General features: G+C 36.6%; 2 protein-coding genes across 2 annotated transcripts in view; one reads left to right on the forward strand and one right to left on the reverse strand.

Moving 5' to 3' along the window:
* The first annotated feature begins 3,429 nt into the window (after positions 1-3,429).
* On the forward strand, positions 3,430-17,131 carry mindy4b (MINDY family member 4B). The gene is made up of 12 exons (XM_022675621.2): positions 3,430-3,973; positions 4,060-4,087; positions 6,635-6,805; positions 7,026-7,145; positions 10,934-11,025; positions 11,131-11,296; positions 12,528-12,593; positions 12,723-12,793; positions 14,689-14,761; positions 14,893-15,069; positions 15,186-15,366; positions 16,548-17,131. Exons 1-12 carry the CDS (start codon positions 3,837-3,839, stop codon positions 16,688-16,690), a joined length of 1,425 nt encoding a protein of 474 aa, XP_022531342.2. The 5' UTR covers positions 3,430-3,836; the 3' UTR covers positions 16,691-17,131.
* A 150-nt stretch (positions 17,132-17,281) lies between these two features.
* Positions 17,282-27,866, reverse strand: part of zmp:0000001236 (mastermind-like protein 2) — a 77,861-nt gene continuing 67,276 nt past the window's right edge. The window contains exons 3-5 of the mRNA XM_007236774.4: positions 21,018-21,173; positions 20,736-20,844; positions 17,282-19,379 (exon numbers count right to left, since the gene is read on the reverse strand). Coding sequence (XP_007236836.3) covers positions 18,520-19,379; positions 20,736-20,844; positions 21,018-21,173 — 1,125 coding nt within the window. The 3' untranslated portion in view covers positions 17,282-18,519. The remainder of the gene's footprint in view (positions 19,380-20,735; positions 20,845-21,017; positions 21,174-27,866) is intronic.

Consider the following 27,866-nt stretch of genomic DNA (forward strand, 5'->3'; position numbering starts at 1 on the left):
GTAATGTATGTGTTAATAGCCAGTTCTCAATGTTTTAAGCTGTAAGTGCAAGTTACTTTTATTCAGTGTGGACCTGAAAAAACTTTGTCTCCAAAAATTTTCGGACCCTAAAAAACTTCTTCAACAAAAAAAGTTTGAGACCTGAAAAAGTTTGTTTTCAAAAAAAAATTTGGACCCAGAAAAACTTCGTCACCAAAAAAATTTGGGACCCAAAAAAACTTCATCTTCAAAATCTTTTTTGGACCCGAAAAAAGTTCATCACCATAAAAATTTGGGACCCGAAAAAAACTTAGTCTCCGAAACATTTTGGGACCCGAAACATTTTGGGACCCGAAAAGTTTTCATCACCAAAAAAATTTGGGACCCAAACAAACTTCGTCACCAAAAAAATTTGGGACCTGAAAAATTTTCGTCACCAAAAAAGTTTGGGACGCAAAAAAAACTTTGTCTCCAAAAATTTTCGAACCTGAAAAAAGTTCATCACCAAAAAAATTTGGGACCCGAAAAAACTCACTCTCCAAAATTTTTTTCGGACCCGAAAAATTTTAGTCAGCAAAAAAATATGGGACCCAAAATAGTTTGTCACCAAAAAAATTTGGAACACAAAAAAACTTCATCTCCAAAATTTTTTTGGAACCCGAAAAAGTTTGTCACCCGAAAAATTTCGTCACCAAAAAAATTTGGGACCCAAAAAAAAACCATGTCTCTAAAAAATTTTTGGACCCGAAAAATTTACGCCACCAAAAAAATTTGGGACCCGAAAAAACTTTGTCTCGAAAATCTTTTTTGGACCCGAAAAATTTCATCACCAAAAAAAAAATTTGGGACCCGAAAAATTTTCGTCACCAAAAACATTTGGGAGACAAAAAAACTTCATATCCAAAACTTTTTGGACCTGAAAAAAGTTTGTCACCAAAAAAATTTGGGACCCGAAAAAACTTCGTCTCCAAAATTTTTTTGACATCAAAAAAGTTCGTCATCAAAAAAATTTGGGACCCGAAAAATTTTCGGCACCAAAAAAATTTGGGACCTGAAAAAACTTTGTCTCCAAAATTGTTTTTGGACCCGAAAAAGTTCATCACCAAAAAAATATGGGACCCGAAAAATTTTCGGCACCAAAAAAATTTGGGACCCAAAAAAAAAACTTTGTCTCTAAAAAATTTTTGGACCCGAAAAATTTACGTCACCAAATAAATTTGGGACCCGAAAAAACTTCGTCTCAAAAATCTTTTTTGGACCCGAAAATTTCATCACCAAAAAAACAATTTGGGACCCAAAAAATTTTCGTCACCAGAAAAATTTGGGAGACAAAAAACCTTCATATCCAAAACTTTTTGGACCTGAAAAAAATTTGTCACCAAAAAAATTTGGGACCCGAAAAAACTTCGTCTCCAAAATTTTTTTGACATCAAAAATTTTCGTCTCCAAAAAAATTTGGGACCCGAAAAATTTTCATCACCAAAAAAAGTTTCGTCACCAAAAAAATGTGGGACCCAAAAAAGTTCGTCACCAAAAAAATTTGGGACCTGAAAAAACTTTGTCTCCAAAATTGTTTTTGGACCGGAAAAAAAAAAAATATATATGGGACCCGAAAAATTTTCGTCACCAAAAGAATTTGGGACACAAAAAAAATTAGTATCCAAAAATTTTCGGACCTGAAAAAATTTCTTCACCAAAATAAAATTCGTCACCAAAAAAATTTGGGACCCGTAAAAACTTTGTCTCCAAAAATTTTCGTCACCAAAAAAATTTGGGACCTGAAAAATTTACGCCACCCAAAACATTAAGGACACAAAAAAACTTTGTCTCCAAAAATTTTCGGACCCCAAAAAATTTGGGACCCGAACAAACTTAGTCACGATATATATATATATATTTTTTTTAATTTAAAGAAATTATAATTGCCAATGTATTACCAAGGTTTATTGTGTAGTTTCAATGTTCTATGGCCATTTTCTTCATAACATGCTATTAAGCATAAAACATTCTAGCAGCAGCTAGCTAACTGTCCTGAATTAGTTTTTATTCTATTTCTCCCTTACACCTTAAATGCTACAGTTTTTGCTTTCTGTTGCATTATATAAGATGGAACGGAGAAATAGAATAAAAACTAATTTCAGGTCCCTATCACAGATGATTTAAGGCATGAACAATAATAACTAACCAATTGCTGCACTACCTGCCCCCTTTTTAAAGACATTCAATGCTTCAAAGTTAACTATTTAGCTACATAGCTAACTAACCAGCAGCTAATGCTAGTTTACTGACTCCACTGCTAACTATATAGCAATCTGCACCAGGGCTTAAAGGGTTGTCCCTTTTTTTTAGGGGAAAGAAAACAAAGGGTAGGGGTACAATTAGAAAAGAAGAGAAAAAAAAAAAATATATATATATATTACTGAAAAACATTGATATAACCTACCGACTACAGTTGCAATTCTACATTGTTTCTGGAGAAACAGTAGCAGTTCATTTTCTAATATTTTTCACATGTTAATTCAGCCCAAACTGAACCCAGTGGTTAGTTCTCTGGTGTCTTTAATTTTACACTCATACTGTACACTAATCTGTGAAACCTGTATAAATGGGGTTTATGGTGAAAAGTCTCCCTCTAGTGTTCCTCTGTGGTCACTGCTTTGAAGGGACGCAGAGAAGCGTGATAATTTTGCTTGGCCCCAGTACATGACAAAACCAAACAAATTTATTAATTTATTTGATATGTATAAATATATATAAATTATTTTTAAATTAGTCATGCATATTTAGTGTTTGAAAAAAAAATGATTAAAATAAATACAGTAAATAGCAAAATATATACAAAATAGGTCAGTGTAACGATTATTAATTACATTTTCTGATGGTTTTAGGTTAAATGCAAAAATAAAAAACTGATTTAACAACCCAATTATTTATTTCTTTTAATGTAGTGCAGTGTACAAGAAAATAGTTTTCATCTATTTTTCCAATTTTAGTTTTTTCATCTCTGCCCCCACAATCTGAATTTTCGGAAAATGAAAAAATGTATATTTTGTTTATTTTATGATGTTTTAGTTTTCACATCTTGCAAGTTGGGTTGTACCATCAGATTTGTGTTACAAAATACTGATATGGAAAAAATAGAAAATCGAGAGAAAATTCAACTAGATTATTGGAAAAAATAAAAACATATTTTCATCTTCACTAGTATAGTGAAGATGAAATGTGTTTTTATTTTTTTTTCCACATTTTGGCCCAGTCCCATTTCTAATTGTACCCCTACCCCTTGTTTTATTTAATTAAGTTTTATACCCAATTTTCTATTTTCAAATTTAGCTTGATACGGTCAGAAAATTAAACTGCTAAACGTCACACTGACCTAAATAGATGCTTTTATGAATATGTTGGTAATATAATTATGTACGATTCAATATGGAACACCCCTGCTTATGAGACATATTTCCATACATTCACTGCACACCAAATTCTGCAGTGTTCTGAATTAATAACCATAGCGTCGAACAGAAGCTGGGCTTGGGAAACTCTGCAGTTAAACTAGCTGCAGTCGTGTGAATTATTTATCAGCTGGAGAGCTCAGCCATGTTAGCTAACCAGGACCATGCAACCGTGGCTGAGTTATACGAGTTGTAGATAGGTTAGATTAGCTAGGTTACTATAAGCTTGTCTGTCTTGTGTTGTGAATGAAGAGCTTCAATGGCTCCAATAGAACTTTTATGGAGCTTTCAGAGTGACACAAACTCCCTGCAGTTAGGAGTTTGCACCACTTCCTTTCTTGAGGATGACCTTGAGGATGAAGAGCACTGTTAAATGGGTCACCTGCCAGAGGGGTGTATGTATGTATGTGTATATATATATATCACCTGCAGATGGACGGCAGCCTTCAGAGTACTAATGGTGGCGTCAAGACAGAGTTGGACGACATCCTGAGCCAGATAGCTGAGCTGGATAAATGGAGGGAAATATTCAACAGGAGAGGGTGAGGCATGGAAGGTGTTTTGATCTTGTTTAGCCTCTTTTGCTGGCTTGTACTCATCTTATCTAATGCTTATTTTTGTTTTGCAGGATGGAATTACAAGGCTGTTTTGGCATGGTAGGTTTAAGCAGCATATATTATTTATATTTATATTTATATTTGTGTGTCTTCCTTTTACAGGCCAGTTATGTATTCCTAGATCATCAGTGAGTAGAGAGGAGCACAGCTTTTGCTGTCATATCAAATGACTCTTGGTCAAACCTTGTGTGTATGTGGTTAAGCCTTACAATATGATAACTGATCCTTCAGACAGAGTGGGCTCAGGTAACTCAGTGACATTTCTGTCCAACCGGAGGGGCGTGTTTATATATATGTGTGTGTGTGTGTGTGTGTGTGTTTGTGTGTGTGTGTGGCTAGCCAACCTGATATCCCCTGGGTAGACCTGGGGCCACACAGCTAAAAGGGTGGACGTTCCTGCCGCTTCATCTCATCAGATCAGCTGCATTTCCTACCATCATCTCCCTCTGTACCAGTTTTTCCTCTATATCTCACTGAACCTAGTTCTGGAACTAGCTAGCTATGTGTGAGAGTGAACCTACATGCGAGCACCAGGTGCATGTAGCCAAAACAGTGGCAGATTATAAGCAGCTACTGCAGACCATCAGGACTCTACAGCCTTCCAGGCTCAGTTACATAGAGCTCCTTCAGGAGGAGGTGAAGAGGAGCCAGGATGTGAGTGATCCGCTTAAAGTTTCTTCTGTTGTCATGTGGCTGACAGAATCTCTCTGTGTTCTGGGTTTGCTTTTGGATTTTATTATGTTTTCTGTTGAAGTAAGCTGTGTAAAGTTCCTTGGGACGGCACTCTGGAATACTGAACATCCTGAGAGCATCATCACAGGACAGTGTGTGAATCTGTTCATTTATCTCACCTTGTTGTGTAGGTGTTAATGTAGGTGTGCTGGGTTAGTTCTGTAAATAAAACTAGTTCATTTTAAAAGTGTATTATTTGCTTCTACAGCTCAGTTTCAACCCCTTAACTATTCAATCGCTTAAAGAATGTTTTATATTCCATAGAACTAATTCTGACCTGACTTCTAGAACAAAATGTTAATAATAGTCAGGAAGTTGTTGTTGTGCCATGTATGTTACATCATGGTTTTAACCTTAAAATATCTACAGTCATATGCTGGCAATAAGAATCAACATAAATGAGCTTCTCACTGAATTAATCTAATTCAATTTTGAAATTGGTATCAATATTTATATTGTGATATTGTGCTTTTTTAAGCATTTGAGGCATAGTGGACTTACACAGTGTAAGAAACCTAGTGTTTTTCTAATTTGCTACTTTGCAATTGTGTTTTACCTATCAAGTAAAACTAAGGTATTCTGAAAGACATTTTCCGTGAGTGTGCCAAAAATGGTTTAAATATATCTGTATATATCTGTATGTATATATCTGTCTCTACTGTCCAGTTCTTACTACTAGGTTTTGGAGTATTGCATTCAGAAACAAGTGCACCACCCCTCCTCATCCTCAACTCCCCAACTCATCCAAGTGTACTACAGTATATTGTGCTCCATCATTCCAGAGTAAACAAATCCACTTTATAGAACAGAATACTAGAAGAGATGGTTATTGGTCTAGTATGGAGCCTCTAAGATGACCTTGTATGTGACCAAAATATAATATATTCTATTCTACATTCACATATTGTATTTTTATTTACCTCAAAATAATATATTAAGACCACAAGATGCTTAGGATATGAGATTATATTTTAAGATACTTTGATTAGATTTGTTTCATGGCCCTAATATAGCTCTGGACCATTTCAGTTTCACATCATGTCATTTAGAACATTTATTTGCAGAAAAAGAGAAATGGCTGAAATAACAAAAAAAAGATGCAGAGCTTTCAGACCTCAAATAATGCAAAGAAAAGTTTTAAAAGTTTTAAAAGTTCAGAAATCAATATTTGGTGGAATAACCCTGCTTTTTATCACAGTTTTCATGCATCTTGGCATGTTCTCCTCCACCAGTCTTACACTCTGCTTTTGGATGACTTTATGCCTTTACTCCACGTACAAACATTCAAGCAATTCAGTTTGGTTTGATGGCTTGTGATCATCCATCTTTCTCTTGATTACATTCCAGAGGTTTTAATTTGGTAAAATCAAAGAAACTCATCATTTTAAGTGGTCTCTTAATTTTTTTTCAGGAGCTGTATATTGTTTTAGCCACACCTTATTAAACACTTTATTGGGTCTGTAGTATTGAACTGTTGTCAGATTAGACACCATAAGCAAATATCATCATAATAACTAATCTAGTCTTGCATAGTATACAAACTTACAGCATGTATTTTTCTTATGTTTTTGTTTTGTAGGGGAGTAAAAGTGGTCAGTACTTTTGTTTTGTCCCAAGTAAAGCCCAAGAATAGAAAAAAATATTTATTTTAAATTTATTTTATTTCTTATTTACAGATCTCTTATGATGTTGTGATTTTCAAATATCAGCACAGTGATGGTGATGTTCAATGTGTTTACTGATTAATCCAACTTTTTTTTTTTTTTTTTTTTTACAATTTTGTAAAGAGCTGTTTCATTAGTCATAGTTTTTATTCTTTCTCTGCTTTAAACCCCCATTTCCTCTTTTCTTCAGAGACCTCTTGAAAGGCTGAAAGCTGATGACGAGACTGAGGATGTTTCTAGGTCTCCTACCAAGACACCCCAGGCCTACATCAGCCACCTGACAGTGCCCTACTCCATCCCACGCTCACTTGCTGTCTCTCAGAGTCTAGGTGGACACCCCGTGTCGTTTGAACAGGCCCTGGTGGGTCTGCCTTCCCCGGCTGTCTGCCTCACAGCAGATGTGTTTCTAAACTGCATCTCAAACAAAAGCATAGAAATACAGACTTATTGATTGGTCATTAGGCTCCAGTGAAATAGCTTCAATTAAGACTCAAAAGTACGGTAATTATAACAGAAATCAGTCTACAGCACAGTTAATGTTACTGTAATCTTTGAGGCCTGTTTTTGTGTTTTTTGTACAGAGTCTACGAAAGATTTTGTTTGGAAACACATTTCACGTTTTCAACTATGAGTGGAAGAAATCCTGCTTTAAGTTCCGGGAGCCTTACTCAAACCTGTCATACGCCCTGGAAGCAGAAAGAGTGAGTACTGGAGATACTGTTTCCGTATTGAGAAACCTGGAATAAACCTGATCTATGAAATTCAGTCCAACAGTAATGCAGTCATGTCTGTGGTCATGGCTATGACCTAGAGCTGCTAAACAGCAGTAACTCTACAAGATCAACAGCTTGTAAATATACTATTACAACACAGAAAGATAAGACAATAAGGCACACTGTGCCAAATTGTCTTATTACAAGTGACAATGTAAAGGAAAACATCTAAAGGTTTCAGATAGTTTGACTTGCCATCCAAAATTACAGTTTAAATATGTGGCGTACACTCACCCAGTACTTTATTAGGGACCTAATCAGCAATCAGCCAATCAGGCGACAAAGGGAGGCCCATCCCTTTTAGAATTAGATTTAGGGTGTATAATTATATTAGAGCTTCACTTTATTATGTTTTGCAATACTGCATCTATTCCCAAAAACACAGTATATAAGTTTATAACTTATAGTTGAAGTGTTGTGTTTAGACTCAGAAGGCTTGATAGCAGTTCAGATCCCACTGTTCTAATAAAAGTAGATTTTCTTATGCTCCGATTGTTTGCAAATTGTCAGTCATACAAAAACATTCTCCAAAATGGTAACTTTACAGGATAAAAAGAAAAACATTCTAAATGTTTTAACATTCTTAATATTTAATTTGCAGCAATTTTTGGAGAATTTCTTATGGGTATATGTGTTGACACAGTGTAAAGAAAACTGATCCCAATTATGTAAAAAAATAAAATGTTGATAATTTGGTCGATATGAGGACATTTTTAGGGATGCACTGATGTGGGAATTCTGGGCCGAGGCCGATATCTAGACACTACACATGTATATATCGCTATACATATTCATAATTTACAGAAAGCCTAGTCACCTGGTATAACTTTAGAAGCAGATTTTTATACCTTACATTTTAGCTTTCAACCAACAGTATGCTAATAATAAAATACAATTTACATTTTTTGGTTTCACATTTATTTAGCTAACTGGACTTACATAGAATGCTCACAGCTTAAAACTCTCTTTTTTAAATTAGCAGGTTAAATAAAACAATGGATATATTGTAACTAAAAAAAAAATAAAATAGTATAAATTATAATAAAGTAGCACGGCCAAGGCTGGACAATTGTAGTAGCATTGCCATCATCGCTTGGTCCTTTTTCAGCATATAATAGAAACGTCAGCAAGTATCATTTTAAAGCAATTGTCGGCGATACAGATATTTCCAATTTCACTGTTAATCCCTACAGTTTTCTAGAATATAACAATATATCACCTTGTATACAGCCCTAATTAGTAGTGCTAGGTAATATGAAATTCATTGTGATTAATTGAAAATATTTAACTCAATTCTGATTATAAAGATTTGGTAAAAACATTTTCTTTGGTACAAGCTGCAAGATTTACTCAGTTGGCTCAGTGTTCTCCATGTTACTTCAATGTTGCAGACTGGACAGGGCAGAATTACATGACTACAGACTTAGTAGTATGTTTAAGTGAACATAATAGTATGTTTTTAAGGGCACAGTACATAAACACACAGAGTGAGGAAAAGTATTAACGAAATAAAACCAAACAAATCGAGCAAAAATCGAGATAACCAGCTATCAGCAACATTAATACAGTTAAAGGTTCTGAATGTTGGTTTGGTTTGCTAAGTCGCTGGTGAGTAAACAGTAGGTTTTAATGTGATGAACTTCACTACTAATTAAAAGACAGAATGCAATTTTCCTAATCATGGCAAGACATGTCTTACTGTGACTATCAGGATGCCTTTTCTTATTATTAAATAGAAACTGAGATGGAAGGTCTTATGTCAGACTGACATGGAAAGTCATATGTCAGACACAAGCGCAGGTTCCAGTAATCAATCAGATAACCCTGTTCTTGGCATACTGCTAAATATATTGCATAAGAGATGTGAGGTTGTGTTGCACTTTTGAGTAGATCAGCTCTTCTCTTCTTTCCCTTTGTGGTTGTCTCTCCTCTTATCTTGATGAACTTAATCAAGTCCATCAAGAACCAAATCCTCCTTGGCTTGTGAATGTGGTTATTCATCTAATTATTTTTGAATGACGTTAATGTGCTACCTTAAAACCTAACTACAGATCAGTGGCATGCTTAAGCTGGGGCGTCTTGGTATTTTCCATTTCTTCAGTTAGCACGTCTGCATGGCGTAACAGGGGAAAAAGCTGTGATGATGCCAAGAATAAAGCTCACCAGATGTGGTTATCACAGAGAAGCATTTATCAAAATTAGTCTAGAGTCAGGAGCAGATGGCAACCCATAGGGTGAATATGTAACCATTTGTTGAAGAACTGCTATGATTAGAATGGAGTGAAAAGCTCAAGGTTTGATGTTCTAAACCTAGATTATGTTGAATGTTCTTCATGCCAGAGTCAACTGTGTATTTGACCTGGCAATTCTAGCCAGATGCCGCCGGTCACAATCATTACCACTATGGGTGGTAATGTCTTCTGTAATATATGCATCCTGGTACCCATATGACCCTTGGATTCAAGACATCAGTTTGCCATTAGCACTCTGCAAACCTTACTCACAAGATAACACTGCACAACTTATACAGGTGAGGGAGATTCCAAGTAGTCACCTAAGGAAACACATGCTGATCAATATGCAGACTGCTGAGAGTCCTAATGAGTGAGTTGGGTAATTGGCCTTGTAAATTGGGGAGAAAATGGGAAATAATTTACAAATTAAATAATTTAAAAAATGTTCAATGTGAATGCATTTTAGTACAATATAAATATATTAAAGAAGCTTAGTTGGGACATTTTGCTCGAGTTCTCTTGAGTCTCTGCACAGACTACATACGTCTGCTATGTTCTTGTGCGTGACGTGTGCAGGTGCGATGGGTAATCACGTATAAACCAACAGGGTGTCAGAATGCTATAAGTTTCCATCCACAATCCAACCACAATCAGATTCGCTCTATGTGGATGGAGAGATTTATCTGGATAGGGTTTTTTTAAACAATGACAAGCATGAATGAAAACAAGCTAAAATGAAATAGGAGTAACAATGCTATTCTTAAAGTGTAAAGAGCAGAAAGTTCAGATATCTGTGTGAAAATTTTAAGAGTAGAAGTAAAAATTTGTCTGAAAAATAATTACTCCTGTAAAGTATAAAACAACTAAATTCTACTTAAAGCCCCACTAGGTAGGATTTACTTGATTTTTTATTTTTTTAAAGAAGTAAAATTACAGCTTGGAACTCACTGCAGCGCTGCATTGAGGTGTAATAGGAGGAATATCGGTGCTCTTGTCTCTGTGTCGGAGCTCCCCTGAGCTCAAACCAGACAGTAAGTTTTCCGAGGCGGCCGCGACCAACGCTCACGAGAACTGCGACCTGCTTTCCGACCTTTAGTTCTAACAGGACAGGACTACTGGTTCATTCTTTCCAAACTAACATACAGACACTTTGGCAGAAGCTGGAAAGAGACCGAATATGTCTGTGAAACTAATCGGCCTAAAACATTTATTACACTCTGCAACTGTAGGGGGAGCCCACAAGCACAAAATCTCAATCCTACCTAGTGGGGCTTTAAGTAAGCTCCTGTATGCAGCTGTCTTAAATAAATTAATATAAAGCAAGATAAGGCTAAATAGAGCAAAGTGTTATGGATTACCTGTTTTTTTTGTTTAATTGTGGAAGTGTGTGGAAGTGTGGAAGTCAAGTTGAGGTTTAGAGAACCAGTAAAACTTTGGACGATAGTTGCTGATATGTAATAATGCTGAATCATTCACTTTCAGGGAGGAGCCCGTGCTATTCAAATGGCAGTCCAAGCCCACATCATCAAGTACCTGCTCTTCACACGACCAGCGGAAAGCTGCACGATGGAGAGGTGAAGAAACAGTGCCAGACTGGCAGCATTATACAATTTCAATTAAGTTTTAGCTAATTTCTTGAACATGTATATAATGTTTGTTATCCTCTGCTCTGCCTCCAGTTTGGGAGAGGTGGGGGATAAAGAGCAGGAGAGGGCGTTAGCTGCTGCTTTGGCTGATATTTTATGGACAGCTGGTGAGGAGCGCAGTGCCACCATCTCCTTGGTTACGTCTGAGCGCTGTTTTACCCCCCACCTGGACTACAAACTGGACAACTTCACAGAGAGGGTACTGTGAACCATCCAGTGTTCAATATCGTGTCTCTCACACAACATATGGTCCCTGAGTCACATAAAACCAGACTGTAATGTGCAGAATGGAGTGTACATCAATAAAGGAGCACATCGGGGCTTCTTTATGCAATCCCATAGAAGAACCAATTGTTTCCATGAAGTATCATAAAGCAGTTAATATTATAATATGATAATAATTATGGCCCCATGATTTCTGTGATGTGGAGAATATGGACGGAATAAAAAAAACAGACTTCAGATACATACTGTGAAGACTAGCTTCCAGTAGCCAGAAGCACTAAAAAATCTTAAAAAATCTTAACTTTAAAATTTAGGGCACAGCAGTATCCATGTGGTATATTTAAGTATTTTTCCCAATGTTTTAAAAATATATATTTATTAAACAAGGAACCTCATATTGTTAGGGGCATTGACATGTGGATTTATTCCACTTTTTCATTGTAAATGGAACAGACTGAAGCTAACTGAGTGCTACTAATAAACAACAGATGCATTGAATTTAGAATTTAAGTACATTACTAAAAGGATCTTTGTTTAAAAAAAATAGCTACAAATAGCACTTTTATTTCGTTAAAAAAAATTAGTTTCATTCATATGTTTTGCTAGTGCTAAATGTAATTGCATTAATTTAAATATATACTAAGTTACCATTTTCTATTATTATTATTTCTATTATTTAATTCTTTTGATTTTCTTAAAAAAAATGTAAAAACTAAGAATCTGAAGTGTGACGAAAAAACAAACAAAAATAAAATAAAAATTTGCTAATTTTTTTATGGACTTCATATTTATAGGAATTATAGGAAAAGCCTGAAAAGCCTGAAAAATTATAGGAAAAGCCTGAAAAACCTTATTATGAATATTTTTTAGATCTCATGGTTCTTTATGAAACCAAATGTGGTTCTTCTATGGTATCACTCAAAAAACAATTTGAACACTCTAAAAAAAGAAGATTTTAATATCTGTGATCTACAGTACATAATATCATTAATAGATGCAGATAATCTAGAGGAATAATCACTGCATAGAGTCAGGAATTATTGTCAGTGAACACAGCTCACAAATCAGTCCATAGATGCAGGTTAAAGTTGTCATGCTGTGTTGAAAAAAAATAGGCTGAAGCAAAACAAAAATCTTCTGTGATCATTTTGATTAATCAAAATCTCTGTATTTGTAAGATTCCTTTTTCCTTTTTTCCTTTACAGTTGCATTTGTTTACCTTCAAAAAGAAAGACGATACTAGGAAATTCATTTATGAACATATTCAGTGTGTAAGTATTTTTTTAAAATTCTTCTTAAGATTTGTTGTTTTTTTACTTGATTATTTTTTGCAGTATAGCTTTATATATTCAATTTTTCACTGATTAGCTTTCTTCTTCTTTTTCTTCTTCTTCTGCAAGTTCAATGAGGAGGGAAGCCATGGGGTTATTCTCTTTCTGTATAGCTTGATCTTCTCCAGGTCTATAGTTAGGTAAGTCCACAGTAAACATTTTAAACAATTTGGCCCCAATTCCACTACACTGAATTTAGCACCTATGACACTGTTGTAAATACATTAATAAACTAGGTTATTTAACATTTTGATGTATATGTATGTACAGTGAGTCCAAGAAGTATTTGATCCCTTGCTGATTTTCTTTGTTTGCCCACTAATAAAGACACTATCCTTCTGCACTTTTAATGGTAGATATATTCTAACATGGAGAGACAGAATATCAAAACAAAAATCCAGAATATAATTTTAAAGAATATATTTTAATTAATTTGTATTTCAATGAGGAAAATAAGTATTTCATCCCTCTTGCCAAACACACTCAATACTTAGTGGCAAAGCCTTTGTTTGCAAGCACAGCGGTGAAAAGTTTGTTGTAGTTAACCACAAGTTTAGCACACACACCAGGGGGAATTTTGGCCCACTCTTCTTTGCAGATCCTCTCTAAATCATGAAGGTTGGTGGGCTGTCGCTTGGCAACTCTGACCTTCAGCTCCCTCCATAGATTTTCGATCGGATTGAGGTCTGGCGACTGGCTGGGCCACTCCATGACCTTAATGTGATTTTTCTTGAGCCAATCCTTTGTTGCCTTTGCTGTATGTTTAGGGTCGTTATCATGTTGGAAGACCCAACCACGGCCCATTTTCAGATCCCTGGCAGAGGGGAGGAGGTTGTCCCTCAGGATTGTGCGGTACATGGCTCCATCCATCTTCCCAGTGATGCGGTGAAGTAGCCCTGTACCCTTGGCAGAGAAACACCCCCAAAACATTATGCTTCCACCTCCATGCTTGACGGTGGGCACAGTGTTCTTGGGGTCATAGGCAGCATTTTTCTTCCTCCACACATGGCGGGTGGAGTTGAGGCCAAAAAGTTCAATTTTGGTCTCGTCTGACCACAAAACCTTCTCCCAATAACTTGGTTCATCTTTCAAATGATCATTGGCATACTTGAGGCGCGCCTCCACATGTGCTCTCTTCAGCAGGGGTACCTTTCGGGCACTGCAGGATGTGAATCCATTGTTGCGCAAAGTGTTGCCAATTGTTTCCTTGCAAACTGTGTTCCCAGCTGCCTTCAGGTCATTTGCTAACTCCTGCCAAGTGGTTGCAGGACGATTTCTGACCGTTCTCAGCATCATTGCCACCCCACGAGGCGAAATCTTCTTTGGAGCACCGGGCCGAGGTCTGTTGATTGTCATGTTATACTCTTTAAACTTTCTGATAATTGCACCAATAGTTGTTACTTTCACATCCAACACCTTACTAATCTTTTTGTAGCCCATTCCAGCTTTGTGAAGGTCAACAATTCTGACTCTGAGGTCCTGTGACAGCTCTTTGGTTTTACCCATGTTGGAGACTTGAAATCTGTGTGATCTGTCTGATTCTGTGGACAGGTGTTTTTCACACAAGTGATTAGTGAGAACAGGTGGCTTCAGGTCAGGTAACAAGTTGATTGGGAGTGTCTAACTGGTCTGTAAAAGCCAGAACTGCTAATGAATACTAAGGGATCAAATACTTATTTCACTCTATGAAATACAAATCAATTTATATATATTCCTTAGATTTATTTTCTGGATTTTCTTTTTAATATTCTGTCTCTCCATGTAAGAATACATCTACCATTAAAAGTATAGAATGATCATGTCTTTATTAGTGGGCCAACGAAGAAAATCAGCAAGGGATCAAATACTTCTTGGACTCACTGTATGTAAGTGAAAATCAAATCTATCTTTAATTGGGCTTCGTCAGTAAGCAATGGCATAGGCCCATGTTTAATTTTAGTTAGAACAGTATTAAAGTATGAAAAGTACAAACGAATGTAGCTAAATAGAAGTAATTTATAAACATGTTCAGCATATTTATGTTCATATATCCAAGGATACAAGAAGACCTGGATATCACCAGTACTCATCTGTTACACTTCAGCCTGGGCAACTTCAGCTGTCGCCAGGTATGTAAAGTGTGTCTCTGTTGCAACTGTAAGTAACTTTAAGTGCAGCATGTGATATTTTTTAGTTTTTTTAATGATTGTTTTAATCCCCTTTAATCATGTCAGTATCATTGCATCTCTGTGTTCATTAGGCTCTTTTAAATCTCCTGCTGACTGGTCGTGCGAGTCCTAACGTGTTCAATGGGTCTTTGTTGTGTGATGAAGATGGAAACCCATTGGTTCAGCCTCTTCGTGGAGTTTTGGCCCGCAGTGACGTGGGATTCCTGCACTGGAGCCGGGAGCAAGCAGAACATGCCAAGCTGCCTGTGGTACAGCATTCTGTTTTCTGTGAATGATCTATATTAATACAGCATTCCAGGTATTAGAAACACAACTGTATAGATGAGATAATAATCCTGCTGATGGCATTTCTCTATTGCTTCAGGTAGGAAGCATGCTAAAGACCCCCAAACTGCCTATTTGGGTGTGCAACATCAACGGTACCTATGGCGTTCTCTTTAGTTTCAACCGGTCTCTGCTCTCAGACTGGAAAATGGAGCATCTCTTTCACCTTTACTTCTACAATGGCCAACCAACTCAAGGGACTACAGCAATCCTGACCATAGGTAATGCTATTAGACCTATTGTATGAATTTAAGTGTTACCTGTTCCAGATACTGCCTGACCTTGGTGTATAAATGTACTGAGTAAAGCTCTTATCAGACTGTATTAATTTTACATGGGTGGTTGAGATATTATAATTATTACCAGAGTTGTGGTAGTGATTTTAGTCATGTCTGAATGCGCCACAGACTGCACACTCCCACGTAAAGATAAATATTCCAGTAAAGATTCCACCATCTTTTAAGTTCTACTTCAGGTTATATTAATAAACTTTTTCCACATTTTTACTCAAGTATGGAGGCACTTAAAGAGGCATTTTGTTTTGTCATGCATGGCACGGATATCTCAGATTTTCAAGTCTGTTTCAAACCTCATTTAAATCCAGAAGACAAGATATTTAGGCAGGCCAGCCACTGTGTAATGTAATCAGTAGTCTACGTACAGCTCTGGACACCACTTCAGTTTCTGAAACAGTGTGTCTGATTTAACGATTTATAGGTTTATGTTTGAGTAAAATTAACATTGTTGTTTTATTCTATAAACTACGGACAACATTTCTCCCATTTCCATTTAGAGCATTTATGTGCAGAAAATAAGAAATGGCTCAATTAACCAAAAATATGCAGAGCTTTCAGACCTCAAATAATGCAAAGAAAACAAGTTCATATTCATAAAGTTTTAAGAGTTCAAAAATGAATATTAGGTTGAATAACCCTGGTTTTTAATCACAGTTTTTTTGCATCTTGGCATGTTCTCCTCCATCAGTCTTACACACTGCTCTTGGATAACTTTATTCCACTCCTGGTGCAAAGCTGTACGTACACAGCTGTATATGTAATGAATGTAGCTGTTTTTGTTTTTTTTTTTTTACTAAAATATCAATATTACTATAAGTGGATTATTCGATAAGTTGACAGCAGCACATAAAACAAGTGGCCACTCCCATCTCAGTCATTTATGGCAAGTTTTTTTTATCCCATTCAGACCAGTCCATAAATTTTACAAACATCCTGTGGTAGAATTAGATTACCCCACTCCTCATGTAAAATTAATCCCATCCAAAAAGCGCTAAAGATCAGTATCAGGGAAGTGCTGCAGTTAAAAGTGTCAGGCAAATGAAGACCTAGAATATCTGAAGACACATATTTTTTTATTTTATTTGCTTTTTAAATGTTTTTTTCAGACACACATTCACATCACTGGGAGTCTGGAAGCATAGACAACCAAGGAGATCCAGAGAAGAGATTCCCATCACTGGAGATGACCATCAGGACCAAGTGGGAGGGAGCTGCCATTGACTGGAACGGCACTGCGCCGTTTTTCTAAAAAATCATTCTAAAGCTTTGTAAAACAAATTGTTTTTTACTACAGTGAATACCAGACTTTTATTTTATAATGTAAAAGTAGGTTAATCTGTTGATCTTTTCATTTCTTACCATAGTTCTTCCTTCTTAGTTTACAAAAAGAAAGTGAGTTTTTTGTATACAGTTTAAAAGCAGTGACATTTGTACATATTTGTCATATTTTTGTTTACATTTAAATATGTACAGGATAAGGATATTATCTTGACATAATTAAATATTGAGTATTTATTAAGTATCAAGATATCTCACCTCTCTACCTACCTGTCTGTCGAAACCCAACACATGCATTATTCATGATGACATTGCACATTATAGTGAACTAATTTTAATATAACTTTTTGGTATGACGTCATGTTATCTGAGTGTGCAGAGTAAAAACTCTTCCCCACCAGGAGAAGATCAACACATTAATGTCTGTGTGCTCATTTGCATTGAATTTAAAATACATCATGTACAGTAATTTACTCAGTCGAAGTGATACCAGAAGTTCCACTCTGTATTTTGTGAGGCTCGTATTGAAAGACATTTTTCTCCTGTAGGAAATAGAAGTAGGTAGATTTGCATGACAATAGTTTATTGTAATAGTCAGTATCCAAAGGCTAAATTGACATCAAAGGATATGCACATGTATTACAGTCTTATAGCGCACTATAGAAAAGACTAGTCATAGAAAAAAAAATGTAACAGATTATAAATACAATATTAGCAACAGGACCCATAAAGGCAATTTCAGAAGCATTTGTTTGCAATTTACTGAGCCAAATAGTTTGAAATGAACAAATATGAATTACAGTTGACTCTTGGATCAGATTAGAGAAATGTATGGGAAGCTACAGTGCAGTTTTTTAAAGATTCTTTAACATATAATATAATACGTTGGACTTATAGTAGCTTTGCAGTTTACCACACTATTGTATTGTGGTAGAGCATTTGGGGGATTAGAATCTCTCAGGGGAGCTCCCAGCATGCTCAGCAGTCACCATTTCTTCTTTGCTTTGTCTTTGAATCGTTCTGGGAGTTTTGCTTGTTTAGACAAATATGATTTAGTTGTGTTGTTGGGTTGAAGGGTGGATGGAGGTCTCCACCAGTGAGAGAAATACTACTTGTTTTATTGCTCAAGACAATGACGAGATGAGACAATGGCCTGGCCTCATTACTCCCCCCAGGTGACACGACAATATGTTTTTGATACAGGTCCATTAAGAATTAATGACAGCATATACCTGTCTTTTTTCGATTCCTGGCACCTCTCATACAAAATTAAACCAATGCATTTGAAATATGATGCTGCAGATTTGCTGTTGGCCAGATTGCTGCAGTGTCACACTATACCAATGGTGACCATTACAGGATATAAGAGGATATAAATGAAAAAGGCAAATTTATAGTCTATAGTTTGTATTCATAATTCCCGAACTCTCCATCATTGCAGGAGTTTACAGTGCTCACTGAATTGCGTGGGTTTACAAAGTTAGATGTAGATACATACCATACTAATCAAGACCATAAATACTGTGACCATGGAACTTTAAAACAGACTACATAACATGAACAAAAGTATAACCTATGCATGATGATTCCTGTAATATATATATAATGTTGTCCACATAAATACAAATACAGCAGAATAATAGGACAGTTTACCAGAATAATAGCTTTATGAAATCTCCTATTTACAATGTCAGTCTCTTCAGGCTCTTGAAAAAAAGCTTCATTCATTTACTAAACCTCTTAGTAAAATAGCAAAATAGTGATATTGGATTTCTCACTTGTGCTGTTCGAGTCTATTGTTCACGAGTGACCTCCCAGAATCTCTTCTAGATTAATGTCTTTCATCCAGTCATCATTGCCTGAGCCGGACTTCAGCAGAGAGTCAATGAAGTCCGAGTCTGCATTGATTCCTGGAACTGTGTTATCCCCGTCCTGAAGGAAATCAAACGTCAGTCGAGCCACCCGGCTGTTCGGATAAGTCCCTGGGCTTTGGGCTGTGCTAATGAACGTGCTCATGCACCCCTGCGGTTCAGGAGAAGCCTGGTTCAGCCCCGTGACCCCAGGAAGTGGGGGTATGTGTGGCTGGCTTGATCTGGGAGCGGGGCCCCTAATAGCAGGGTTTAGGGGGATCCGTCCAGAGTGAGGCGCTACCTGATTTGGTGGACCAATAGGCCTTGGTGGGAAGTGACCCTCAGTTTGTCTCTTTACTACATTTAGTCCTGGCAGTCCACTGTTTTGCTTTGTAGTGCTCACCCAACTTAAGCTAGTCGCCCTGCCCGCTGTGGTGGTCATTCCACCTCCACCCAGCCCCTGGCCAAGAACAGCATCTTGGCTTGCTGCTGCTGCTGCACTGGTCCTTACATGTTGTGTAGTCGGGACAACGCCTGACGGAAAGCTAGAAATCTGGCTATTCGCTCCCTGAAACTGCGCCTTGTTTTGATGCATCACGATTTGAAGCTGGCCGTTAGACGGCTGGTGCAGTTGGTTTGCACAAGTTTGGCCTTCCACAGATCCTGAATGAGGATCTGATCTGGTGTGGAACCTCCGGTCTCCAGAGCCGGCCACCATTTTCGCTCCCTGGCCGTTGGGTATGTGGCAGGAGAGGGATGGGATGTCGCTCTGATCTGATCCGTTACTGGTCATCGGAGAGGAGGCCAGACCTGAGCAGAGAAAAGAGTTTAAAACGCAGTTAGAATTATAATAACCACTTAAAAAATAATACTCATTCAGTACAGCAACCCTGGTTAGTCTGTATGTCCCATATATCAGCAAAACAAAAGTGACCCCACTTAAAAATAAAGAGTTTCTTTGATTTTACCAAATTGAAAACTTCTGGAATATAATCAAGAGGAAGATGGATGATCCTAAGCCATCAAACCAAGCTGAACTGCTTGAATTTTTTGCACCAGGAGTAAAGACATAAAGTTATCCAAAATCAGTGTGTAAGACTGGTGGAGAAGAACATGCCGAGATACATGAAAACTGTGATTAAAAAACACCAAATATTGATTTTTGAACTTCACAAATTTTAAGAAAATGATCTTTCTGTGAACTTTGCATTATTTGAAATCTGAAAGCTCTTTTTGCATATTTTTTGTTATTTCAGCCATTTCTCATTTCCTGCAAATAAATGCTCTAAATCAAAATATTTTTATCTGGGATTTGGGAGAAATGTTGTCTGTAGTTTATAGAACGAAACAACCATGTTCATTTTACTCAAACATATACCCATAAATAGCAAAATCAGAGAAACTGATCCAGAAACTGAAGTGGTCTCTTATTTTTTTTTTCAGAGCTGTATATATGTATGTATCTTGTAAGTTTTTTATATAACATGAACAAATCCAAATGATACAGGTTAAATACATACAATGAAATGTGTGACATGCCGAATGTCAATGGATAACAGTATGAAAATTAATTATGAAAAGTTATTTCAGAGGATGGCTTTGTGAGAACACCCACACTTTTATTAAAAAGTTATAAGGTGTTCTCCTTGTGAACTAATCAGATATCATCACATCCACAGTAAATGCAGGAGACCCCACACACATATCCCAAATGCAAGTTTTAATGTTAGCTTCAATGGGGCATGGCAGGGCTCTCCCTCCTGACTCTACTTATTGGAGAGGGGGGATTGGCTTCCGACAACAAGGAGAAGCAACCAAACTCCAGCCCAAAGTAATCAGAGTTCTCCCCCCTCTCATCATTCTCTCCAAGCTGATGTTTCAAACTAGTGTAAGTGTTCGCTATAAGTGTTCATATCCTCCAACATTCAAAAATAATCTGCCAATATTCCAGTGATAGAGAAATCCATCATCATCTATTTACCATCTATAATTTGAAAGTATTTTCTTGGGCTCCTAAAACACATTTGCACTTCACTTTATGTAACTGAAGATTCAGTCTGGCTCTTGTGGTGTGGGTCAAATATCCTGAAGTTAGTTTAAGAATGATGGATTAGCAGAAGGAACACGTGGTTTCCTCATTAGATAAATACTAAAGCAGATGTGTACCTGGATACAGGGTTGAATGTTGCACTCCAGCTACACCTTGTGGTTGTTTGTAGTCTGGTGGAGGTCTTGACAAATGGCGGTTAAACTGATCTTGTGTGTTGAATTTCTCCTGAAACAAAAATGAAAGATCAAATAAAAGATCAAATAAACTCTGCATAGTGTTTTACACTATTGGTCTGAAATGAAATTCTTTTGAAAAAATTGCATTTTTTTCTTTTTTTACATAAAAGATCTGATTAGATTATAGATTGTATATAGTGTTAGTCTGCTGGAGTTACTCACTGTATCGCTGGTGTGGTGCTGCGGTTGGCTCAGATGTCTTTGGCCTTTGCCTGTATTTTTCTGCTGAGTGTTGGGAGCAGGTGACCGCTGCTGTTGGGGCTGCCCAATGTCAACCATGCATCCATTTGCTGATAAACGTGGGCCAGGAGCCATTGCCTATAGAGGTAAAAAAAAAAAAAGCAAGGCTTACTGTATATGCAGTACAATGTCCATAAATTTCATAAAGATCTGGGTACTACGCTATAATTTAATTAGATAAGATAATTCTTTATTAATCCCACAGCATGACAATTTGCAATGTTGCAACAGCACAGAAGACATGGCAGACATATCAGGAAATGTGTAAAATATATACTATATATATATATATATATATATATATAAACTATAATATCTCGATATACAAAGAAACACAAGGAAGAAAAAACTTAAAAAGCTATAAGATTAATTAGATTAATTACTTCAACATTAAATAAATAAATAGCAATTAGATGGTAGATAATTATTGATATTACACATACAGCTTTGGAAAAAAATAGGAGTCCGCTTAAAAATGATGAATTTATTTGATTTAGCAAAAAAAACCTCCAGAATAAAATCAAGAGGAAGATGGAGGATCACAAGCCATCAAACCAAACTGAACTGCTTGGATTTTTGCACCAGGAGTGGCATAAAGTTATCCAAAAGCAGTGTGTAAGACTGGTGGAGGAGAACATGCCAAGATGCATGAAAACTGTGATTAAAAAACAGGTTTATTCCACCAAATATTGATTTCTAAAATCTTAAAACTATATGAATGTGAACTTGTTTTCTTTGCATTATTTAAGGTCTGCAAGTTCTGCATCTTTTGTTTATTTCCGCCATTTCTCATTTTCTGCAAATAAATGCTCTAAATGACAATATTTTTATTTGGAATTTTTTAGAATAAAACAACAATACTCATTTTACTCAAACGCATACCTATAAATAGCAAAGTCAGAGAAACTGATTCAGAAACTGAAGTGTTTTCTCTTCATTTTTTCAGAGCTGTACAGTAGTGATACTGTACAAGGTATAATACACAGTTTTTAGTGCAAAAGTTTCTTACATTTGTTTAATACAAAATCTAGATTGATCTACGTAATGTGCTACATAATATGGATGAAATACCTCAATACATAATACCTAAATAAACATTGTGATTGCATATGTTGTCCACTAGGGGGTAAGCTTTATTCATTTTTTTGTGACTGTTCGACTGCATGAATGTTTGGTATGGTTTTCTGTTGATTTTTCTATACTTCTATACTATGTTTTAATGTACTGTATATTTATAGGCTTAATTAAAGGTGTTTTTTGACAGTACTATGATCACACAAAACCACAAACCTCAAGCACACACACACACAGAAATATGTGTCCATACATTTCCCCAACCACTGCATATACAGAATATGCTCATACAGTGTGCACAGCCCCTACATGTACAGTGTAGGGCTTTTGAAGAAGGCAATAGCTGTCAGTGAGACAGGTTTTTATGCTATAATAGTAAGGATTACTGCATGACTTTGAAAGCCCTGCAGCATTTCTCCTGTCATACAGCTCCTGTGGGGTACAACCCAATTGCTTCCAGCAAATGACAGATTTTTTTTCTCATCCACGCTGCAGAAACACACTATGATAGATCAATCTTAAAGGCTTTCATGTCTTTTTTTATCTGTCTTAAATGTGCTGACGATGTGATATTCAAGCTGATAAAAGCAGAAGTCTTTTATTTGCGCAGTTAAAGCCTACCGCATAATTCATGGCTGTTTAAAGCCCTATTCGGATGAGATTAGTTTTACACGGGGAGGTGGCATAAAGTAATTATTACCACAGTTTTTCATGGAAAGTGCCAAATCAGTCATTTTTCAATGACTAAAATAAAATTCTGTTTTCATGGCTTCCCTCAAGTATTAAGACGCTCAGGGAGGTATTAAGTTTTATTTTACATGGTCGCTTAAGTCTGTGGCAAACCTCAGATTTTAAATGGAATACATACCTCTTAGTGGCTTAGTGACAATTTTACAACAATGTACAGTACCAGACTAAAATTTTGACACACCTTCTCATTTCATTTTTTTTCTTTATTTAAGTTATTTTTTACATTGTAGATTAATATTAAAAGACAAGAAAACAATTAAGGAACACCCAACTGAGATGGTGCTGGAGCATCACAGCATGAAGTAAAAACAAAACTTTTGTTCAGCATCTCCAGGAACTCCTTTAAGGTGCTGAGAAAACTATTCCAAGTGAATCTAAAGTATAAAACATACTCTGGATTGTTTAACACATTTTGTTGAAAAATAATTCTGCATGTGTTCCTATATAGTTTTAATGTCTTCAATACAGAAAACACATTGAATGAAAGGAAATGAAAGTGTGTCCAAACTTTTGACATGTACTGTAAGTCATTGTGTAACATGGCATATAGCCTGCATATGTGTTTTAAACACAACAGCTCATTTTCATCAAAGAAAAATCTACTATCATTACTACTATAAGGAGGTTTCACGATTTTTTGGAGGTGACAGCAGTGCATAAATCAAGTAGCCACTCCCATTTGAGTCATAACACTAAGATGTCTTATCCTGTGCAAATCAATCATAAATGTTACTGCCATATAGTAGTAAAATTACTCTAAATTACTCCATCTCCCCATCTCTCCGACTTGAGATGATCCACAGTTTTCTAAATCTTGAAATCCATGAATAATGATCAAAGACATCTTGACTGAAGAGTTGAGGTGATTTAAGACTTGAAATAGCTTCTGATTTCATCAAAGGATAGGAAAGGCTCTCCTTTGCTTGATGGAACTGCAGAGAAACCATCTGAAATGTTCCTATAGTGTAGAAATTGGCACCGCTTTGCTATTTGGTTGTCTAAGATTTTCCATTTTCTCCTCACCAGTTACTGATATTGACCCCTGAACCTGTGCAGAATACCAATACTGACCAACTGCAGCTGGATCCTCTATTGCCTCCTGGATTCCTTTTCAAAAACACCATCCCAGCCTAGAAGTTCATGCAACTGAAATTTCTTTTAAAAAAACATAGTGGCTGAAGTAGTGATAATGGAACTCTGAACATAAGAAGCATCCTGAATCGTTAGGAGGAAGGTAGAGAAGAAGACTCCATAATTGTGATGGAATTAGGCCACCTTAAACATATCTGTACACACGTGCACACTAGTGGGTTAAGGGTTAAGAGCCTTCATGGTATAACCATGGTATGAAAAGATGCATGGTTATCGTACTGTATATGTGTGTTTATTACACAGTATTATGAGGGGAAAAAAGCAAGTGAATGAAAACTCTCACCTGTACATGAGCATCTCCTTTCTACCTCAGCTGCTCTCTACACTCAAACAGACAATATTAAGAAAAATACATAGAGAAGCCAAACTGATTTTACCTTCATCCCCTAAAAAATATTACTAAAATCAGCAGTATGGGATTACTTTGGACGCCCCTAAATTAACCAGATGTTCATTTACACATTTACACTATTACCAATTAGCAGCAAGTAATCCAGTGCGGCTAACATGTTCCAAGCCTGCTAACACTACTAAGACTGTTTGCTGTGTCTGTTTGCATCGCGACTTTAGCCTGGCTATTAGTATAACAGCATAACTTGCACTATCAAACCAGCCTTCAGCCTGTCAACAACTATCAGCAAAAATCCAGCTCAAAAAATCAAACAAAGATACCCAGCAAAGGTTTACTTGCTCCTAGATGTTTTATTGCATAGCAGCCATCCCGTGCATGTGTACTGGAAAAAATAAGAGACCATTTAAAAATGAGTTTCTTTCATTTTACCAAATTTAAAAAACCTCTGGAATATAATCAAGAGGAAACCAAGCTGAACTGCTTGAATTTTTGCAGCAGGAGTGGCATAAAGTTATCCAAAAGCAGTGTGTAAGACTGGTGGAGGAGAACATGCTGAGATACATGAAAACTGTGATTAAAAAACAAGGGTATTCCACCAAATATTGATTTTTGAACTTCACAAATTTTAAGAAAATGAGACAACTGTGATTAAAAATCAGGGTTACGCTACCAAATATTGATTTCTGAACTCTTAAAACTTTATGAATATGAACTTGTTTTCTTTGCATAAGCATCTTTTTTTGTTATTTCAGCCATTTCTCATTTTTCTGCAAATAAATGCTCTAAATGACAATATTTATTTAAAATATTTGGGTGAAATGTTTGTAGTTTATAGAATAAAATAACAATGTTCATTTTACTCAAACATATACCTATACATAGCAAACTCAAAGAAACGGTTTCAGAAACTGAAATGATTTTTATCAGAGCTGTATTTATAATTTTGTTTACTATTGCTTAACAGTAATTGTGAAATTCCATCATATTTATGGAGACAGTTATGGAGACCTATCAGTGACCCATCAGGCTTCTCAAACCAGGGTATCAAACCCACAGACCTGTCATCAATACACCAGTGATCTAACCACTGAGCCACCACTCCCCCATCATCTCAGATTCCACGTTTTAACACCAAAAGTCCAAATACCATTCCAGCCACACATGGAACAGTCTGGAGTGCCTGAGAGGTGTGAGCCAGTCCGGAGCTTTTAAAAACCTGAAGGCCTTTCCCTGAGCAAACTCCGCTCAACTACGTTATTCCATTCAGTCAAACACACATTGTGTATATACTGTCAATCACTGTGTTGACACAAAACATTTCCCAGGGTAAAATGGATTCAACTGCAGCGTAGCGAAGAGCCATTTCTGTGAGAACAGATGTCTAAATGAGAAACTGCCTCCAAAGCCCCACTCTGGAGGTCCCATAACGAAAGCACTGAAAAGACCTCTCCTGCCACCCGAGGAATTCCCCGCTTTGGCAGGCCACGATGAGGAGAGAGGGTGTGAGAGAATGTGCTTTACAGCGATAGGCACTATTCACAAGCAACACTATCTGCAGAGACACAGACGCCTCCATAGTGGAGCTGATGAGGAACTGGCTGAGGTCACATGCTGAGATGGATCAGCCTTGGGAAGTCCAGTAATTAATTAGAGGGCAAGTGAAGAGCGTTGTCTCCCTGCTGCGGGTTCTGATTAACTTCTTCTATGACGTGAGGACAAAACTCGTATAGAAATTAGAGATGACACAATACCATGTTTTGTCCAATAATGATCTCGATATTGAAATCTTGAGCTTTAGCCTAGACTAATCCAATCATAATTTTTAATCATAATTTTTAATCATATATTTTTTTTCAATCATAATTTACAACCATTCATTTAAATGTATTTTATTGAGATTTTAACTGATACACCAACACAAAGTAGCATAATTATAAAGTGGAACAAAAATGATACATTGTTTTCAAAATGTTAATCAAATAAAAATCTGAAAAGTGTAAGGTGCAAAAGTGTCCAGCCCCTCTTTATCAATACTTAGTTGAGCCACCTCTCGCTGCAACTACAACTGCAGGTCTTTTGGGGTACGTCTGGGTTTTGTGGATGTTGTATGAAAAGCCTCTGTGAACAGCAATTTTCATGTCTTGCCACAGAAGCTCAATGGGATTAAGTCAGGACTTTGATTGAGCCATTCTAACACATTACTATTCTTTGATTTAAACCATTTTATTGCAGTTCTGGCTGTAGGTTTAGGGTCATTGTCTTGCTGGAAGGTGAATCTCTTTCCCAGTCTCAAGACTACAGCCTCCAACAGGTTTTCTTCTTTTTCTTGCCCTGTATATTTAGCTCCACCCACCTTCCCATCAACTCTGACCAGCTTTCCTGTCCCTGCTGTATTAAAGCACCCCCACAGCATGATGCTGCCACCACCATGTTTTACAGTGGGGATGGTGGGTTCAGGGTGATGTGCAGTATTACTTTTCCGCCACACATAGCACCTCTTTGCATTTGCACAGCACAAAATAAAAAAAGTAGTGTCAAAGGTTGTAAACACTTTTCAAGCCACAGTATAAGCTACTTTTCATAAAAAAAACATGAACACATTTCAACATCCACAAATATTTGTGGACACTCCTTTCAGTGTAATGCATCTAGCTATTTTAAGTTGTACCCGATGCTGACACATATGTACAAATGCACACATTTTTTGTCTAGTCCCTGTAGAGAAGCTTAAACCTTTTGAGAGATATCAAATTTTCAATAATTGGGCCTTTGATGTTGTGGCATGGTGATTATCCAACAACCTGACCTTGTTGCTGAATGCAATCAAATCCTCACAGCATAGCTCCACAAGTCATGTACAAAGAATTCCCTTAATAATTTCTTATTTACTTCAAAAGACACAATGAATGAGCAGGTGTCCCAATACCTTTGCCAATCTATAGCATTATTCAATGATTCAAGGATTCGAGGAAATTTTATTGTCATTTCACATCACATGTGGTACATAAGATGGAACAAAATTGTATTATGTGAGTTTATGCAATAAATAAAATCAGAAGGCTCGTAAAACACACGTTTCTGGTGCTTCTGGGTGGATTGGAGGCAGCTCATTTTGAGTAGCAGTAAATATGAACAGAACAGCCTGAACCAAAACATTTAATCTGGTTGTTTTTCAGCATGCGATGCCAAATATCACCATGTTATATAACAGAATAATGTCTATGTCCAACTCTCAAACACTAAACCTGGCTGGAGAGTTTGGGCACCTTTGGTCTGTGTGGAAAGTAAACAGGTCTGAGCTCTGGTAAGATCATTTAATGGGAATGGAAATGGTTTTCATTAAATTCCTTGTGAAAAAAAAAAAAACTCCAGTTGGTTTATTTTATGCTGGTTCACATTAAAATGCCACATTCTCCTTGTACTGCTGCCTTACTGCTTCATAC

The sequence above is a fragment of the Astyanax mexicanus genome, chromosome 18 (genome assembly GCF_023375975.1).
Source record: "Astyanax mexicanus isolate ESR-SI-001 chromosome 18, AstMex3_surface, whole genome shotgun sequence".
Taxonomy (NCBI): Eukaryota; Metazoa; Chordata; class Actinopteri; order Characiformes; family Acestrorhamphidae; genus Astyanax; species Astyanax mexicanus.

What these genes read in the sequence shown, in the direction of transcription:
- mindy4b (XM_022675621.2), top strand. Translation starts at nt 3,837, where the DNA reads ATGTGTATATATATATATCACCTGCAGATGGACGGCAGCCTTCAGAGT. An exon ending in GAAATATTCAACAGGAGAGG is followed by an intron (nt 3,974 to 4,059) that starts GTGAGGCATGGA and finishes TTTGTTTTGCAG; the next exon opens with GATGGAATTACAAGGCTGTT. An exon ending in GAAAGCTGCACGATGGAGAG is followed by an intron (nt 11,026 to 11,130) that starts GTGAAGAAACAG and finishes CTCTGCCTCCAG; the next exon opens with TTTGGGAGAGGTGGGGGATA.